We start from the raw sequence: 20,084 nt of genomic DNA on the forward strand, positions 1-20,084 counted from the left end.
TATCCAGTCTGGCAGAGGGTGTGCCTGCTCACACGCCGGGGAGCTGAGCCAGGAGCAGGAGCCCTGAGACACCCTCGGCTGGGGGACGTATGGCAAGGAGGGGTTCGGGAGATTAACCCCAGCACGAGACACGTTTGCTGTCGCCTTGTGTTGTGTGCAGTCAGGTGAAGTGCAGCCCCCTCTCCCCCGCAGCCCCACGGTCTGCTTGCAGCCATGATTCTCTTTCCACTGAAAACAGCGTTGGCGCATGAGTGTTTCCAAGACCAGGCCAGCTCCACTCTGGCTCTGCCCTCGGACCACAAGCTGAAAACTAAGGGCACAGGAAAACAGCGGGTCCAAGAGCAAGTGATGATGACGGTGAAGCGGCAGAAGCAAAAGTCGTCTGTGTCGTCGAGCGTGGGCCACTCCAACCGAGGTAAAATCCCACCATGCTCTGGACAGCAAGGGGGTCCCCGCTGGGGACAGAGCAGATGCTATGGGGTGCTTTTGTGGGGTTTTGTTTATGGGGGACAGACCAGTTCGCATCTTTCACGGGTTACCCCGGGCAGGGGACGCTGAGGTCTCTTGCACTGGATGGAAGAGTTAGGACAAGACGTGGAGCTGGATGCATCGACCCCCTCCCTGGAGCTGATCTCCTGGGAGTGCTGTACTGCTCCACATCCCTAAGGCACTTGGACATTGCAGTGTGGTGCTATTAACCATTTGTTCCCTGGCTCTAAAGCTGGGGTAGCTGCCTAACCTTTGCAAATCCTTCCTCTGTGAGTGCCCCTATGGTTGGAATCCTCCAGACCCATGCCCTCCTGTGGATGGCCAAAGCTAATACCATTGCTCTTCCACCGTGCCATGGGGCTGGGAGCTGGCCACAAGCTGAGGCTCGGCTGTCTCCTGAGCATTGTGGAAGGTGGAGAGCAGGCAGCTCTGCCTACACAGGACACAAATCTGAGCTCGGGATTCACCTCTAAAGCTCCCAACACGTCTCCCATTTGCAGACTGAGAAGTGTGGGAGCCTCCAGGACACCCCGTTGTGAGAGGTAGGAAGGAGATGAGTTAGGAGGAGAGATGTCCTTTTCTCACCACAGTGGCTTGCATTGGTTCAGTGGCGATGCTTTGCAGCCCCCTCCATTTTGCAGATGGGTAGAAAGGGGTGTAGGGGTCCAGGCAGCCGGTCCACCTCCATGCACTGAGTCTGTGCTACAGAAAGCAAGCAGTCAGCTGAGTCCTGGAGCCAGGTTTCCTACTGGAATATCTTCCTCTTTGGGTCAAGGCTTGGCATATGGTTTTCTTCACCGTCCTTGCATCTGGAGAAGGCTGATTTGAAGGTAAAACCCAGCTTTCCCCAGCTGGGAACTGCAAACGCAGAGGGCTGCGACAGCCACAGTGCAAAACCTCCTGGCTCTCAGAGGTGTTTTTACCAGCAGCTGCAGTGAGCTCACTGGCCTGGCTGAGTTCACCGGGAAGAGGAAAGCCCGAGGCTTTTGGGGAGAAGGGGGTGCCAGGGCTGGGACTGAACCGTTCAGCCACGTCCAGAGTGAGCAGCATTTAGAGGGGTGTTTGCTGGAAAGCTGATGAGCTGGGCCAGTCTCTGCCACCTCTTTCAGGGACTATGGCTTGCCTGGCAGCTTTTCCAAGTTGGATCATGAGGCTGAATCCAGCACTGGTGAGGTGTCATGGTCCAGACACACGTTTTGGGATGGTTTACCAAGAGAATGCAGGTGGCACTAGGCTGCTGGGTGGAAAGTGGAGGTGGTGCTCCTGTAGGCGCCATCCTGGCTGTATGCGTTGCAGCTGCTGCGATGGAGGGAATAGAGCAGCTTCACGGTGGATGCCATGTGTACAGTGACCCGTGATGGGCACCGCCAGGAACAAATCTCTGCTTTCTCTTTTTTTGTGTGTTTGTGGACATAGAGTCCAAGGGGTGGGTGGGGGATGGGGCAAGGAGAGATTTCTTCTGCCACCAAAATGGAAGATGCAAATCTCCTACCTCAGGAGGGTTTATTGCTTAAGGTGCCAGACCTGACAAAATAAAATACAAACCAGGATGACACAAGAGGCTCTGGATGGGGACTGGGACACTGCCAGCCTCCCTTTCCAATGGATGGGTATTTCAAGGGGAAGCAGGCAGAGAGATATCTCCCACTGCTTCCCATAGGCAGGAAAAAAGGGAGGCAGAGAGGGATTATTCCACTTCGAGAGAAGCCCAGGTGAAACCTCTGGGAAAGGAAAAAAAAAAAAAACCAAATTCCCAAGCTGCCTGTCTCTGCTCGACAGGCTGAAGCTAAACCCCTCCTCCAGACACTTTTGGAAATGTCTAGGAATGGGAATTGCGTGGAAATGTGCAGCTCTGGTTTCTGTGTCCCAGGGAAGCTGAGTCACGTCCAGCTCCCAGGAGCTGCCTCCAAACACAGGGCTGAGGCCGTCCCGTTCCCACTGCGGGGAGGTTGGCCAGCACAAAGGTCCTGATGGCTGATTCACCCTGGCAGCTGCTCTCTCAGTGCATTTCTGGACAGAATCCCAGAACGGCAAGAAGTTGCCATTTGTTCTTGGGGTTTTCTCCTGGGCTGAAGCCTGAGAGGGTCAGGCAAAAATTTCAAATATTGATTTTCACTGATGTAGGTCCAAAGGTTAGCTAAGCAGACCTAATGAGAAGCATTAATGTTTCCTACAAACAGACTGCATGGGTCTATGAGGGGTGGATGTCTGCCTGTTCAAATGCTCCTCCAACATCAGCTACCTGCATCCCCCCATGATTTCTCAGAGATGCTTCTCAAAGGCAGCACAAGCTGCGAAATTCACATAGCCCCTTGATAAATTTTCGAGTGCTTTGTTCCTTCTGCACCCAGACAGTTTCCTGCGTGCTTCTGGTTAGGTGTTGGTCCGGGTCCAGCCATCTGTTGTTGCATTTTCATCTGTGGTTTGAGCAGGAGCTGAAGCGCGGTGCAGAGCTTCCCCCAGCTTCAGCAACACACACGCCTGTGTATGTAGGATGGAGAGCATCCACATGGACCCCTCTTGCATGTAGCAGGGATGAGCGTTGTTGTATCCCATAACTGGAGTTTCTTTAGAGGGTCAACAGATGTTCCCTCAATGTCCTGCTAATTGATGAATACATAAAATTATTTGGTTATTTTGTGTCCAGCAGATCAAGGCATTGTGGCCACTCTCTGAAGATCTGGTGTCATCCAATATGTGCACAAGCCACAGCAGGGCAAGATGATCCATCTGGGCTCACACTGCTGTGCATTAGCGTAGGGCAGTGAGCGGAAACCAGTTGCTAGCAGCATAATACTGCACCCACAGTAGTGCATTTTCTCAGCACAGAAGCTATGGGTATTTCCAAGGACGGCTGCAGAGTTTTGGGTCTGTGGAGTCTGCCCTCCTTGGGTTTTGGGTCTGTGGGGTCTGCCCTAGGGCATATCTGCCCTTCTCACCATGGGACTAGCTAACTGGATGGCTCCCTCTGAATTTGCGAGTAATGCATATTTCCAGGGAAAATGAATTTCAGTGGCATAGCAGGAGAAAAGGCCAAACTGAACCAGCTCCTCGTAGCCAACAGTGCTAGTCTGCAAAGTCCTCTGGCTAAAGAAAAGGTTTGCCAGACAGTCATCACTGGCTGGCAGGCTATAGCAGGAAGCAAAGATCTGAGGAAACCCAATTGAGGAGTGTCATATTCAACTGCCTGTGATTTAGAGGTTTGCTATGCTGGCTGTGGCTGAGAAGGCAGAAATCCCACCTAGCTCTAATGGGGTTCATTACTCTGATGTGAAGGAAAGAGGAGATTTTGGAGATAGTAAGTCTTTTGAAGACTTCTGTAACCTTCCCCCAGCATGAGATGATTCAGTGAAAGCCATCCACTCTTCCACAAACCTTAGATTATTGGTATAGAAAAAAATGCCAAAACTCTTTAGCTCACAGAACAGAAGGCAGAAATGAAGTTTGTTCATTCCTGCAAGAATCTCAACTTCTGGGATTTCACTAACACTTCTCTCCTAGGAGGCATCCAGGCTTTGCTTTGTGCCTCCCACAGGCCCTCTTCTCTTACTACATTTTTCCTATGTTTAATCATCCTTCTTGTTTTAAAGCCATGCATAGTTTATTATTTAACTTGTCTAGCCTGCACTACCAGTGACTGGTTCTTGTCTTGCCTTTCCCTTCCACAGATTAATATTTATTAACACACATCCATTTCCACAATGGTCCCTGTTAGCTTTATGTGTCTGGCTGAAGTCTTTCACTGTCGTGCTTGAAAAATGGCACTTTTAACACAATTATTCTCCTTGCCATCAGTCTCTTAGCTTCAAGGGGTGTAAAGTTGCCTTTGAACAATGTAACTCATTAAGCACAGGTGTATTGGGTTAGATGGAAATCTTAGTTTGCTCTGCAATGATTGATAACAGCTGATATAGAGTGGAGAATGCAAGGTGAGCATGTAGTGGGTCTCCCAGCGATTAAGTGCAAGATCTTGCCATTCTTACCTGTTGTAGTTAGTTTTTACCCTCATGAACTGTCTACTGAAGTTAAATGAGATTTTAGATTGACCAGGTTTTGAAGGAAATGACTTGGGGGAATGACAATTTGGGAGTGGGAGAGAGGGGTCCCTATGACAGCCCAGTCAGCACCTGAGAGCCCTCAGGGGTATTTTCTGCCCACAGCCACCGTTGCTGGGAGGCTGTGCTTCATCTTAGTGATTCTCATCCATGTCTTTTCTGTCTCTATGCCATCTGTTATCTACTACTAATACAGTAGCTCTTTGTTTGTCCAAGTGCAAGTGGGCACTTCAGAGACCTAAACAGCTGCTTGAATGACAACAAATGGGACCCAGGCTTATGGACATAGCTATAAAAAAGCACCAGGGAGGCGTCTTCCCCAAAGAGCATTTCCACCCCCTGCCAAAATGTTTTTTTTCAGGAGGTAGTCTGTTTTTATCCCAGATTGTCAGGATCTGTGACCAGCTTGTATGGTCTTTACCCTTGAGGTGGATGAAAAGAGGAATGTCCTTCCTCTCCCTGAGGGCTGGTGATACACCTCCAAGCTGGCTCTCAAGATGAACCAGGCAGAGAAGCGTCTAAACTTGCAGGACTAAACAAAGTTGATGCTTGCTTTAGCCACCTCCATCAGAAAATCCCCAGGTTTTCCTGGCCTTCAGACTGAGCTCTCCAAGCAATAAATCACAGTTGTGTGGTGGCAGGAGAAGCACCTTCTCCAACCAGCAAGGCAGCTTCAAAATGCCTTGAACATTTGAGGTAATATATAATTATATATTTATAAGCGCTTATATACACGTTCTTGGAGGTGAAGGCAACTCTTCAATGACTGAAGAACATAAAGTTGCATAAACTGCCTGGTCTTTTGAATTTGGCCATGTAACGGTGAATTTATACAAGAAAATTAGAGATGTGACTAAACTGGCTTATTTTTGGTGTCTCCTTGCTCAACCCTGAAGTCTTTAGTGCAGTGCATGGCAAGAATGGATCCTGAAAGGAAAAGCATGGTCCCAGGGAGGACTGGTCAGATTAACCTGTGAGTCATGTCCAGAAACCCTTTTTTCCAACTACTCACTTGGTATCAGAAAATGCTCCCAGGTGTTCCTGTCTGCAGTTACATGATGTTTGCCCAGAACAAGAGGTTGATTGTAAGAAGGAATTCCCAAGAAACTGTTACCATGGGATTGTTTTATCTTTGTGCTCAGAGCTGTTGTTATTAGCTAACTCTGTCCCTTGGTGAATGACCTGGTCCAAACTTATCATTTCAAGCCCTGCCTTGCTTCTGCTGAAGCCCAACACTAATGTCCTGATCTGGAGTTTCAGGCCAGGGTGGAGAGGGAGGGAAGCACACGGTGAAGGGCACAGCTGAATTGTATCTCCCATTGCATGTTGATGGCCATTTCCTTGCCTTATCAGAAAGTTCTGTGCAACTTAATATATATGACGCAAACAGGGCTGGAGACATATTAATAGGGAACAATGGCCACCAAGGCTCTAGACTGGAAAATGAGATCCTGTGGTTTTCTGCAGAAGTGCATGTCTGTGAAACTATTTTGCTGTTGCTTATTCTGCATTCAGTGATGTTCTTCAGATGCTGCCATCCATGCAGTCTTGCTCCTCTCTTGTTGACAATAGAAAGCAAATCTTATTATTTATACCACATCTATGGGAATCATCTTCCTGAGAAAATGCAAGAATTTTTAGCCACAAACCAAATCACCATAACAGGTTCTGGATGCCTCAGGCAAGGCAATAAACTAGATTTATTCCAAGGATCAGTGGCTGTAGAAGAGCTGAGTGGCTTCAGGGCCTTTGTGGTTGAGCTTATCCAGTTTATCTAAGAGATGAGTCTTATCAAACAATCAGAGAGATTAGGATATTTCTGACATTACCCACCAGTTTAGGTGCATAACTTAAAACAGGTAAGTCCAGATTTTGTAGTTCGTTAGACATTCAGAGCTTCCCCTGTAAGTTAATTGGAGTGTAGAGTTTGCACTTCCTCATAACGGGACTTGGGATGCCACAATTATTGAGCACTTTTGAAAATGAAACTTAAATGACCTTAAACTTTTTTGGACTGTCTGAAGGGAGTTAAGGGAATTCCAGCATGGAAAGAGAATTACTCATTTTGTTTTTTCTTGTAGTGATGAATGTAGAATTGAGTAAAATACTTTTAGGAGGGATCCAAAGATTGCACTGCCAAGGGCTACTGGTGAGGGACAGCTGGAAGAGCTTTTAATAGGGCTGATATAGGTAAACACAAACACTCTGAATAAAGCCCTGAGAAATAGAAATGGCTGATGGGTTCCTCCCGGTCCAAGATATTTGCATCTTTACAAAATGTATCTGAGACCTAGTCTCACATATCTCCCCAGAGTCCCCAAAATAATGATAGACCTTAATCCATTTTCAGCAAAAGAAAGTACAAATATACAGAGTGATCTTTTAGAGACTGGAAATCAAAATTTAAGGCAGTACAATTAGGTTTTTTTAGTGTTTGACTATTTCAGATCCCCGGTTGTTAAAAAGACTTGACCATCATTTATCCATCATGTTTGTTATTTACTATTTATTGAATTTAGCAAGCCTTCCTCAGGCTGCTTGTGTTGATGTAATTGTTAGAATTCAGATCAGGAATGCCAGACTGACAAAAGGGTCGGGGTTGGGTTTTGCTGTCAGAGAAGAGGCAAATTTTGTTTACCTCCAAGTCAGAATAAAAGAATTATGTTCCAGGTTCAGACCTTCCAGGATGTGTAGCACAAAATATCATCCAGTTCCCCTCATATAGCAAATACCTAAGACATTGGCCCGGTGTCTGACCCTGCCTGCTCTTGTCCCCTGCAGATTTTATGGCACTTGGTCTTTTGTGCTGAAAACCTTAGGCTGTTGCTTGTGGTCTGAGGGCTGGAGTTTCCAAGAGCTCTTCTGCAATGAACATGTTCTATGAGTTGCCTGCAATGGGAAGGGCTCAACTTACTGCTTGTCTTTCCTATGTTGCTGTTAATGTTTCTAACTGTTATTCTTTGGTAACTAAACTCACTAGAAAAAAGAGCGCTATGCTCTGAAAGGGTGCCTGCTGGGACCACTTTCTCCTGCTGACCATGCTTTTTCCATTTACAGGGTCCATGTATGATGGTTTAGCTGATGGTTATGGCTATGGAACATCCCGGGGCAGCTATTATGCCAAAACCCAAACGGGAAACAGCAGCTGGGGATATCCGGTAAGATACTCTTTTATCTGGGAACCGTGGCGTACTCTTGAGGTAACCTGTGCAGAAAGCACCCTCTACCCGGAGCAGTCATGTAGCAAGGTCATAGCACTTCAGAAGCTTGCCCAAGAGAGATTATGCATGGCTATGGCTATCTTAGAAAGTAATTCAATGCAATGGAAAAGGATGATTGAGGACCCTATATCTATGTTGTATGTGGTTGGGGATTTTAGCGTGGACAAAATTTAGTTTGGTTTGGTGGATTAATATCCACACAGCACAAGAGATTTGAAGCTGTCTGTAGGATCAGTCATGGGTTCAGACTCTTACAAGTCAGTTCAAGTCTGGAGCACGTCCATTGCTAACCTGGAACAGTTTCCATTTTTGTTTCCATGTACAAAACTTCTCTGTGAACAACATTAATGTGGTTGAGTGGTGATAATCAGAGGATTTGTATTATAACTGTGTTGCTATTCCCAATCTCAGCGCTAGCGCAGACCCTTTTCAGAGATTCTCTGAGTTTGGAAAAGAGGTGGTCCACTTCTCCCATAGTGGTTATTAGAGAAAATATTACAGATTGCCAGAAAAAGGACAGGTGAGATGATAGTACTTGTCTTTGTACTTTGAGTTTATACATCCCACAGAGGTCCTGGTCTTGTCCTTGGTGGCAGACTCTTGGTACACTGCATCGTCTACTGGGACAACTTGTGCTCATGTTGCCCCTCCACCTCAGACCTGTATTCTGTTCTTCCTTGGTTTTCATGAGCTATAAAGTAGAAAGGAGTAATTCACAGATCTGGGATTTGAATATGGGGAAAAGAAAGGGCTCATTTAAACAACTCTGGGACTGTAAAACAGCTCCCTGTCAACCATCAAAGGGTTGAACCAGGAAAGGTGCTTATGTTGGCTTCAAGCACACAGACAGAAAGTTGAAGATTTTCCTGGTGGTTGCCAGATCCTCTGCCTGTTCGTAACATCAGCATTCCTCAGTTTCAGGAAGATTTATCTGTTGACTTTCTTAAGGGCCTTGGTGTAGCACACTTGCTTCAAGGCAGAGGTGTCACTTGCTAGGTTTGCATCATGGGATTTGCTGCCTACTGCATGTTCAGTTGGAAGGACTGGGACCACTGGCATGTATTTGAAATTTTTATTTACAGACTGTCTGTTGACTTGTTTCAATGTCCTTTGCTGAGCTGGTTAAATCCCAGCCAGTGGTGTTTCTGCCTGGTCTGAGACCAAAAGGGTGACTATGATGGATCAGAGCAGAGGTCCATCCAGCTAAGTGTCCTGTCTCCATCATTAAGGCAGTGATGGGCCCCTGCAGAAGGGTCTAAGCATAGTAAGCAGTCAGTGATGCATCCCAGTGTGTTTTTGTTGCCACCAGAAATTTGCAGCTGAGGGACCTCCTGAGCCAGAGATGGAATCTCTGAGCTTCATAAGTCAAATGATTGTGAAGTTTTGTTCCGATGATATATTGTTGTTTGTCTGTCATGATTCCTAAATGGAGTTTGTCATGTTTTGTCTAAGCAAAACTGCTCTGTTCCAGCCATTCCAGTAGTTTCTATCTGATTTTTGTGTTAAAGAGAGAGGAAGCTAAGCCCCAGCTCTGCAGTTGCCCCTCCAGCTCATGCTTATGTTGGCAAGGTGGTACTGCTGAGTAGTTAGCAATGACAATGGCTGCTGGGGATTTCAGTCTAGTAATGGTGGTCTTCTGGTTCACCATGGACTTATGCAGCTAATGGCTTTTCTCTGAAGGGCTCTTTTGCATTAACTGATGCGGGAAGGTCTTTCTCCAAACCTAAGTGTCTTACAAGCCTTTAATTCTAGAAATTTTTGACCTGGGCTATGTAAAAGGGACTGGGACTTGTGAAGGATTCACAGTAAAGTTTGTCTAACCTAACTGTCTATCATCTGAAAATCAGCCATTTAGTCTTAACAAGTCATCTAGACTCCTCCCATAGCCAACAAAGAGAGAGGTATGAGGAGGTGATTCATCTCCTCTATCTTAGAGATCTGTCAGGTCAGGATGAATCAGCCCCTCTGGATGCCTATCTCCTTCCACTGGTAGCTGGATCAGAGCAGTCACCTAACAGGTAGGTGACTGCAGTTAGGGGCGATGAGTCCCAAGTGCCATTGGCACATTGGAACGTATAACCTCAAGCCTAAATCTGCTTAACAAGCTTAACAGATATCATATTCCCCAACCACACCAAGGAACTTTCTCCATTTTACTTCTTCCAGAAAAGTATTAAAGGTTTACACACAACCAGCCTCCAGCTTGGGTTAGCTTTAACTTTTGTCTACAGACCTGTTTGAAGTTTGTGCAGGTTCTAGACATTCTAAAAAAATGTTTCTTATTTGTAATTCCTGGGCTGTAAGACATGAAAACAAATATAAAGCAAATCCTTTTTTTAAGGCAAAAATTGCTGGACTTCTTTCCAGCTGGAGCTGGTGCTGTGAAAGTTTCTGAGAAGTTACAAAGTCCCTTGAGATACACAGGCAAATTCAGGTATTTCAGGGAAATGACCACATATAGTGTTCAGGAAAATGAATTAACTCTTAATACTTCTGGAGTTAAAAAGGTGTAACAGGCAATCCATGTCCATGTTGCTTCTCCACAGCACCTGCAACTTAGGCACTGCTTTTAGATTGCCTTAGCTGGTGACTCTAAACCACAGGAGGTATCCTGTCTCACCCACAGCTCTTAAAAACTATTATTCCTGACTTCTTCCTTCTGTCTTGTTTTGTGTCTTCTTGGAAATCTCAAGCTTTTTGGTTCTGAGTTTTCTTCCCAACTTTATGATACTGATGTTCAAATATTAGAGCAAAAGAAATGATAGATCTGAAGGAAGAGCTCTCTTTGGCTCAGTCAACACTTCTGACTAAAACCTTTGATTTACCCATTACTAAAAACTATTTTCTGTTTATTCCTCTTGTGGAGTGCCTTGTTTGTAGCATCATGGTAACTAGCGTTGCAATGAGTACCTACTCATTATCAGTGTAGGTTACACTGAAATCAGTGGGAGCACTCCAGAAACAGCCACTGTGAGGGCAGCAGGTTTGCACTTGGCTGCAGCGTTTCCTTGGCTCATGTGTCAGGGGTTGGCTCAGCCTTCAGGGATGAAGTCCCCAGTCCCATTTGCACAGTGGCCACGGTGGGATGCAGTGATGGGTGCATTAATGACTGCAAACTTCTCTGTGTTAGGTGATCTTCACTCCAAGTGCTGTTGAGCCCAGAAGACCCTTAGAGACATTTGTCATGCTACTGACAATATGTAAGTTATGAGTGGCTACCAGTTCCCAAAGCAATCTGACTGGCAGACCTGGCTATGCCCTGTCCTGATGTAAGGCCTGAATAGTGCCTGAGGTCCCTCAGAAGGTACAGTGGTGGCCACAATTTACACAGACAAACCTGAGGGAGGTTTAAGTAAGCTCAACCAGACACCTAGAGCAGTGCAGTCACGGCAGGAGAAGTCTCAGCATGAGCTGCACCCTTGAGTCTGACACCTCAATACCACCTCAAAAATGGGATCTGTTCAGCACTGGGCTCAAAGCCACTGTCACAGTCCAGTGGCCCGTAGGTTGCAGGGAGTGTGCTGCTCACCCCAACTGCAGGCACAGCTTTGGAGATGCACAGCCAAATCCTGAACACCAAGGGAAGTCAGTATGTGGAGCCAGGATGCATGCCATCAGCAAAGACCCTCTGAGGCTTAATTCCCACCTGCAGCAATGCTGCTCTTGCCTGGGTCTGCTGGGTTGGCAGGTCCATCCCTGCTAGAGAGTCGAGGGGGTTCCCAGGCCCCATGTCTGTTTTGGCACTGTCAAGATGATGCGTTATCAAGACAAGGTGGAGAAGCACGCCCAACCTCCCTGTGCTGCTGCTTCCACGAGAAGGAAATACACGAGCATGATGTGGGTGTAAGATGCAGCAATTTCCCCCCCAGCACTGCCCTGAGTGAGGGGCAAACAAGCCCCTGGTGCATTGGGTAGGGAAGGAGACGCATCTCAGACATTAGGGTGCTCTGCCTCCAGCAGGGTGATCAGATCATCACCCCCCCCAGAGCTGGCCTCAGCCTGGGGCTTTTAGTGAGTAACGTTTCTGAGAGCAGCCCTGCCCCCAGACCAAAGAAGATTTGGCGTGTCTGCTGCTGCTTTGATTAAAGAAGTTAACTGAGTTGGATCCTGGCACATAACAGCTGGGGACCAGTGGCTACCAGGCCATTAGCGCTCACCACTGCTTTCCTCAGGCACCACTGCTGGGGTCTCGGGCTCTGTGCTGCACTGGCTCACCCAGCTTGGTTGCTCTGGCAATTATGTCCGTTATGGCACTAAGGAAAATCATGCACTTTAGTGATCCCTCTGCACTAGAGACTGTATGTAGATTCTTAAACAAATGTTCTCTGTGGGAGAAACTTGCAGAGCTTTCTCTCCCAAATGCATTATCTGCATGAAAGGCGTTCGCCACGAGATGGGAACACTCCCTGCTATCCCTGGCTGGCTTTGCCTCTGTGGACAAAAATCTCTCGTTGCCAGTGGAGCTTTGTTCCATAAGGATTTCAGGACAAAATGTGTCATTTGCTGTGATGACACATTCAAGTTTAAAAAAACCTCTAAAAATAGAGTGGTTTGGGCAATCTTATCAAAGAAAACAAAGATTTATAGCTGTTGCACATCATTGCTCAGTCAGACCCTCGTCTCCCTGTGAGGTTTTGCAAGAGGCTTTATGCTTTGGAGTAGCAAGTTGGACATTACCTTCCCTGGCTAGAATGAACTGAACCATCAAGACCTAAATCTCAGCTGCATGACAAACCAGATGAAAAAGCATACCAAAAGGCAGCAACCAGGCAAGGTGGGAAATAGCATTTCAGAAATAGATAAATAATATATTTGCTGGTTTTGCAATTTTTCTCCCTACAATGGAGTGTGTAGCAGGCAGCAGCTAAAGCATTTCGCAAGTAACATCAAGAGTTTTCCCCACCCATCACTTAGGGTGGGACGCTGTCATGTTGCATTGCCTGTGCTTTGCCCTCCAGCCTGGGAGAAACCTGCTCCTGACGTGTTTATACGGAGTCCTTTACTTCTCTCTGTCTGCTGCTCTAGAAACAAACAAATTGCAAGGGAAAAATTAGAGCCAGGTAATGAACTGATCGCGTCCTTAGATGCAGAAGTCAGAAACACCCAGTTATCTGGGAGGGCCTCTGACATGGAAAGGCAGTGCTGAGATGGGAGTGAGATTCCCAGAGCTGGTGTGCCTTGCTCTGTGCTTCTGCTTCTCTGGAAAGCAGGAGGAGGAGACGAACTTTTCCTGCTAAACAAAAGGGTTTATGGAAGAAAAAGACAGAAAAGGACTCATGGTCAATGATTGGGATAATGCCATTTTGACTTTAGCACCATTTTTATTCCAGTTGAAATAAGAGATTAAAAATCATTATTTACCTGTCTTGTGCGACTGTTGGATATTCCAACTGATGTTCCTAAAACGCTCCCACAGTGCAGGCTGAGAACTGGTGATCCACAAATCCTCATTAATTTGAGGCAGGTCTTTGCTGTGCCGGTGAAGGAAAGCCCTTACTGTCTGATAAGAGCACCTGCATGCTATCAGTCAGTGCTCATCTTTGCAGCCTTTCCTCCCCGTACCTCCCTTCCTTGTTTTAATATGAATGAACGGCTCCCAAGGCTTGGCCTCAAACCTACAGGCTCATTTCACAGCAGGGAGAAGTTCAGGCTAAAATTCAGGATGTCAGCATTGCCTGGCTGCGCATGAACATCGTCCTGCATGAGGATGGGGTGCAGGGGACTGCTAGTGCATGATGGTGTCTGGCTGAAAGGAGAGACATACCAAGCTGCCCCAACTTCTCAGGTGTCATGGGGAGAAGTCTTGGTGACAGCCTGTGCTCTTCTAAAATGGTTTCCAGATCTTGCAGTGCAGAGGGAATCACTGTCTCCACCCCGCTTTGAGGGACTTCATTGTCTTTTCCAGCATATCTCCGCACTCCTAAAGGAAAGAGGTGTGGCCCTGGCCCACCTCCCCCATGCAAACACCCACAAGCAGTGGGCAGATACAATTCAGGGTGTTAGGAAATCTGGGTGGTTTATGAGGTTTGAAGGCAAGAGATTGATTATTTCCTTTCACTAATGCTGTTCTGCATAGGGAGAGCTCACTCTATACACATAATGGCATCAGCAAAAGTTACGAGATTGTTGTCAGGTGGCTCTTTAAACCACAGACTATGTAATAGCATCACCTTCACCTTCAGAGATGTCATCTCTTCTCCAGACGGCAGAGTGCCTCACTTCTACCTTGTTGTGCATCCTATCTCACTGATCACTACATGCAGCGAAGAGATAACAACATGGGGAACTCCATTCCCTTGGCCACGTTTGCTCCAGTATTAGAAGTGAAGGTCTCTGACTTAGCTTGATGAACATCTGAAATGGGGACATAGGTTTTAGTCTGAGAAAGCTGCTCTTAAGGCACAGACATGGCACTTTGCTGAGATCAAGAAGCGATCAGGTCAGCTATGTCTGTGCAAGGATTCATAGAGACTATTTGGCAAGCAGGTCTGAAATCCACTGAAGCTGGCAGGAGACTTCTCATCGATTTGGAGGCTTTGGATCAGGCTCCTGCTGCAAAGAGGAATTCTAAGATACCAATTAGGTCCGTGCCACTTGAAAGAGATTAAAATGGGCTCAGCCAAGCATCTGGTAGAATCAGCAATAAAAGTCATGCACTGACTTTGGTAATGAGCTTCACATCACACGGGAACTATTTTCCCATGAGTTTGCAAAAGGCTTCCCCACCCTGCCAGGACCTGCACTGACTTGCTGCTCCAGGCTCCCTGTGTTGCAGAAAGGTGTCTTTCCAAACAGGCAGTCGCTTTGCTTCACCCGTCTCAGGGCTGGCAAGAAAGAAGACAATGCTATATGCCACTATAAAACACAGCAGGAAATACAGAATTGATAGTTCTATATCTATAAACACAGACATAATCACAACTTCCCTCGCCCGTTCTGCTGGCAGAGAGCCCATGTGCATATACTGGAGAGCAAACAATAGCTTTAGATAAATAATAAGTTAGCTCTTCCATGGTTAGCTGAATTGGTTTCAGCAAATGCCCAGCGGCTCCACGGCTCTGCCAAGCTTCTGACAGCGCTACAAAATAATCCCATCTTATACTGACTCATAAAGAAAAACAACAGGGCTCAGATCTAACAAGCTGCTGCTCTGTCCTCCAGCCAGACACTGCCAGCAGCAAGCCCTGGGACTGGGTTCCCTACTCCACTGAGCAGCAAAGTCCACCCTGCACCTTCCTGCCACAGCCCTGTCCCATCCTTCACTGTCCTGAGGGTTTCTGAATCCAGGAAAATGAAGAAAAATTGAGGATGATATCATCTGTAGAAGATTATACTCATCCCCAGTGGGGTAGATCATGATTTCATGAAAGGTCATTTTGCCTTTGCTGCATGCATGCTGCATCCAAAGCAAAACCAGGACGGAGAGAACTTCCGGGCATGGCCACCCTGGAAATTTCAGTGGGCTTGCCCCACTGGCAGGGAAGCCCCTGAGACTTATTGCACTTACCCATGTGCCTTGTCCTTGCTTTTCTTATGGCATGCAAATTTTTCTTCCAAATCCCTGGGAGCCCTGCAGTATGCACCAAACCAGTTACCTGCCATGCTGCAGTACTAACAGGTTTTTTCTGTATCCTCTGGAGTAAATGCAAAGAGAATTTGCTCCCCTTTTCTCCCCTTCCAGCAATTCACCTGTTTAAATGCAAACCTGCAGAATGAAGTATGAAAACTACTTCAGACTGGTGCTCAAATGACAGAGCAATCTAGGTATTGGCATAGCTGGACTAAAGCTTTTCTTCTTATCCAGATGGCATGCCTGCTAGGTAACCCCTTTTAAAAGTTTTCAGCCGTTACATGTGCAACTCTCTGGGATGCGGCAGAGAGGATTCACTACATTCCTGAAGATCAGTTTGTTAATGGAAGTATTTGGCTTAATTAATTAACATAATGACAATTCTGCAGAGTCTTGGAGACGGGAATGATGCTGAGCGTGTTCAGGGCTGGGATGAAGTTGGAGCAGAGCAGCGGGACTCAGGGTGAGCCTGCAGAGGATACCAATTTCTTTGTCACGTGGTGTTTCTAGGTTAGGATTTTTTTTCAGTGACATGAACTATTGCACCAGGCACAGACTTTTCACACCTTGTGCCTTGGACCTCCATGGAAATAATAAGGTTGACTTTTCTCTCCCAGCCCAAGAGATCTTTTGGTGGCTTTTGCAGAAAGAGGCATCCAAAGTACCACTGCTTCAAGTTAGGTGACAAAAAAAACCTTGCCCAACAAGAGATCACAGATGAGCTTGCCCAAGATAAACCGAAGGGGGATGAGGCAGGCAGTTTTATTCTTTAGTTCTTTTTGTGCCTGTTTGCTGTATGTCTTGGAGATCTGCTTGCCAGCATGCTGAGTGGGAAGCAGTGGAAAAACTCAATATCATGGGGCAAACAGCACTAAAAGAGCTTTATTTATTTTCCTTTCTGGAGTATACACCTTAGTGACTTGTCTTGCACTTGGATACAACTCTGCAGACTTCCAGGTGCCAGCATTGACATCCAGAAGGTTTAATATTGCAAAAGAATATTGGATTCAATCCTGGTGTACTTGGGGCAAATCTGGAGGACTTTTGGTAAAATGGTGAAGACATTTTGAACTGACAGCAGGCCAGCTAAAGCCATTTTTTCGTTTGATGAATTGCAGTTGGTTTTTTACTGTCTTTTATTCTTTTTTTTTCTTCCTGGCTTAGTCATCTCAATTCCTATTGCATATCCCTCAATGTTCTCAAAACATCCCATTTTATGAGCTGATACTACACACCTCGTAACTCATAAGAAGATCTTCATTGTCTCCACTTGTTTCTTGGCACAATGAGATTCAAGAATCCCTTCTTACTCATTTTTCGCTCTCTTTACTCCCTTCCTAAGGAACTTATAGATAGAAGTGCAACAAAATAGCATAAGAAATTAAATAGCAAAAGAAATTAAAAATAAATGCAGGCAGTGCTAGAAGGTCAGAATGGGGCATCATTCTCTGTGATGGCAAGAGATGTGATGTGAACTCCTCTAATTACAGGTTGGGTTAGACCCCATGTATTGGAAATAAGGCATTTTCTCTAATGCCAGCATCATATTTGAGCTTTCAGTTCTGCTTTCAGGTTCCTGGATGCCATATCCTGATCACTAAGTGTCCCCAGGTTTCAAGGGAGGCTTTGGTACCTTTGTAAGGGCTGCAGGTGGGCTAACCTCCCATAAATCCAGGGCCACAAAAATGCCTAAGAGGTATAGGAATTTGGTAGCTGTGACATCTGCACAGGAGTAGGCTTGGCAATGTCGATCTTCAGCTCAACTCTTTCCTAATTTTTTTGTGTCCTGTTTTCTCATTGACCAGCTGTACAATGGGACCCTGAAGCGGGACGTGGAGAACAGGCGCTACAGCTCCTACAGCCAGATGGAGGGCTGGGGCAGCAAGCACTACAGTAAGGCTGTCTGCAGCCCCACCAGGGCCGGCAGCGACTACTGCTTTGTGCAGAACATCAAGAGCAGCCGGAGCGAGCCCGACCTCTACTGCGAACCACCCCGGGGCACGCTGAGGAAGAGTCAGGTGGGGGGCCGGGCAGAGCACAAGGCAACCTTGAACCGCCAGAGCATCTACAGCAGCTGTAGCACCCAGCAAGGAACTACCAGGACAAGTAAAAAAATGCCGGCACGAGCCCTCTCCTGTCCCTCAAGCAACAAGCCTGATGTGGTCTATGCCCAGCCCATGATGAGCTGCAAGCAAGATGTGGTTTATGGACAGGCTCAGTCCAGCTCCAAGTAAGTCTGCTGCAATGGGCTGAGTCTGAGTAAATGTAGACATCTTCTGTGGAGGTCTGCCATCAGAGCTAGTCACCTGAGCTGTTTTATACCACTGGAGATCTGCTCACCAGTACACACTGTGCTTAATCGCATCCTGCAGTAGAGCCTAAAGTGGGTCAGATGAGTCACACTCTTAAAGGGCTTATTTCTTTTCATGAGCTATGGAGGGAAACCAATATGACTGGCTCAGTGTATATATCTCTGCTGTAGCTGTGTGACGTTGGGCAAGATGATCTCCCAGTCTCTGTGGTGGTATTAACCGACAGCTCCTTTGCAAGAGGGAGGTGAAGGAGGTGGGGAGGTGAAGAGGTCTTGAGGGTCTGACTCAGAACAGAGCTGAGAATCTGCTGAGTGGTCATATTTACCCCTCTGTCTTTCTACCCAGCCCGTGCTTCATTCACCCAAAGGTCTGATTCGGGTTCCAGAAAAAAAATGGAGTCAGAAATGGAAATAAATAGCCTAATTGGAATAATTTACCTAGCCAGAAAAGAGGAGGGAATGGAAGCTGTTCAATTCTTTCCTATCTAGGGCATCCAGTCCCACTGGGGTTAGGAATTATGCAAGGGTGGAGAATGGTCCTTCATGTGTCAGCATCAGGTCCCTTCTTGTAAATGTTGCCTACAACAATAGGGCATGTAAAACATACCAGTAAGCTCAGACACTCCCAAGCTGCTATATCTGTGCAATGCAGCAGAGCTCTCACTAAAAAAAACTAGTGGAGTTTTGATGGCATTACAGTGATGTTGATTAAAAGCTGCCCTGATGCTGATGGCTATGCTGCCTCTGGCTCTGAAGCACCAACCACAGCCTTGGAAGAGATTTGGTCTGCACAAACTATAGTCTTGGAAGACTATGGTTTGCAAGTTTTGAACTCCAAAACATTGCAGTTCAAGGTTGCAGTGTTTTACTGGGCTGGAGGGTCTGCATCTTCCACAAGCATTCCCAGGGGCTACTGCACTACTGTTGCTGCATCACTGTCATATACAGCCAGCCCTGCACCAACACAGAAGTTGTCACAACTCCCAGACAGATGTGGCAGCTTGTCACACAAATCCTAGGAGCTCCTGAGCTCATTCCTGGTGGTCCCTGGTCCAAAAGAGAATTTGCACACTGCAGCATAAGCTTGAGACTAATTAACAGGGCTCATAGCCTTTGTCATAACTCACACCAAAGGCCTGAGATTGTTGAGCCGTTGACCCAAGATGTGATGTAGATATTAAGAAATGCTCCCCCACCCCCAGTCAGCCGTGTGAGCCAAATCATGCCCTTTTTCACATCTGAATGTTGATTTCCATATTTCTCTGCTCAGCCTCCCTCATTTTGTATTGAGTAGGAGAAGTATGTCCCAGAGTGTGTATGCCAAGAAATGTCACTCACCTGTTAGCATGCTGTCATGAAAACTTAACATCCCATGTGCCAGTTATTTCACGTTTAACACATGCAAAATTAGCCCTGGCCAACCTGGAGCACCAGTGACATTGGCTTGCTACTTTCAGAAGCTTAGTAATTCCTCTGGAATAGGAAACAGAGAAGTTACATAAACTGCAAGTAACTTGTTCTAGGGAATTTCTGACTAAAGAGCATAAAAGTGTAGTGGGAGGGATGGCAGAATGATTAAATATGGGACTACAGCCAGCTTCTGCCTAGGGAAAATACTGCTTTTGAGAAGTTAGTCCCAGGCAGGCAGGCTCTCTCCAAAGCAAGACCTGCTCTGCACTGAACTGCGCTCACAGTTATAGACTTGGTCATTTCTTTGGAAAGGTCACTTGAAGAATAATGGCATTTTCTGAAGAGAAGGAGAACTGCTGTTGTGAGAGGAATACTTTCCAGCACTGGATGCCCTTTGGTTAGGGAGTGGTTCCATTTATACACTTCTCCTGGCTTGGGGCATAGCTCATCTGGCAGAACTGGTTCTGATGTGGAAACGTCGGGCTTCAAGTCGTAGGCTCAGCTGGGGCTGTGTCCCCTGAGTAAATCTGATTTGGCTGGCTGCTTCGCATGAAACTGACTGCAAAACTAGATTAGTTTGGTGGGCAGTTTGTACAAGCGCTTCTGCTCTTGACTCAAAGGAGATGAGGTTGTCAGCAGTTGTCCTTAAAGTTTTGGAAACATACTAAGGAGTTGTTGTCTTTGAAAAAATTACTTATTTGGAAGGCCTTTAGCCCTTATAAAGTGTCTGGCAGGTCACTGTTAGCCTTGGTCTGTAGTGTGCTTTTGTTGGGAAGAGGCTTTCAGAGATGGGTTAGGACCATATCTGGGCTCTCTTTGCTGCGTAGGACTGTTTCTGGTTGGAGGATTCCACACTTGGAGAGCTTGATCTTCATTTGAGTAGCCTGATCTTTGAGCAGGGAGAGGTTTGCTTGTAGGCATCCCATTATTAACCTCTGCATGCAGGAAGAGGACTTAGCTGGGTAATAGCTGCTGGTAGTTCCCTGTTTGGGGCTCTGCTCTTCCTCTTTTAGTAGTTCTTCAGGTAG

At 46.5% G+C, this 20,084-nt stretch overlaps 1 protein-coding gene across 1 annotated transcript in view; it reads left to right on the forward strand.

Moving 5' to 3' along the window:
* The first annotated feature begins 213 nt into the window (after positions 1-213).
* PKP1 (plakophilin 1) overlaps positions 214-20,084 on the forward strand; it is a 41,915-nt gene continuing 22,044 nt past the window's right edge. The window contains exons 1-3 of the mRNA XM_049832417.1: positions 214-415; positions 7,602-7,702; positions 17,141-17,565. Coding sequence (XP_049688374.1) covers positions 214-415; positions 7,602-7,702; positions 17,141-17,565 — 728 coding nt within the window. The remainder of the gene's footprint in view (positions 416-7,601; positions 7,703-17,140; positions 17,566-20,084) is intronic.

Source organism: Accipiter gentilis, chromosome 29 (assembly GCF_929443795.1).
Source record: "Accipiter gentilis chromosome 29, bAccGen1.1, whole genome shotgun sequence".
NCBI lineage: Eukaryota > Metazoa > Chordata > Aves > Accipitriformes > Accipitridae > Astur > Astur gentilis.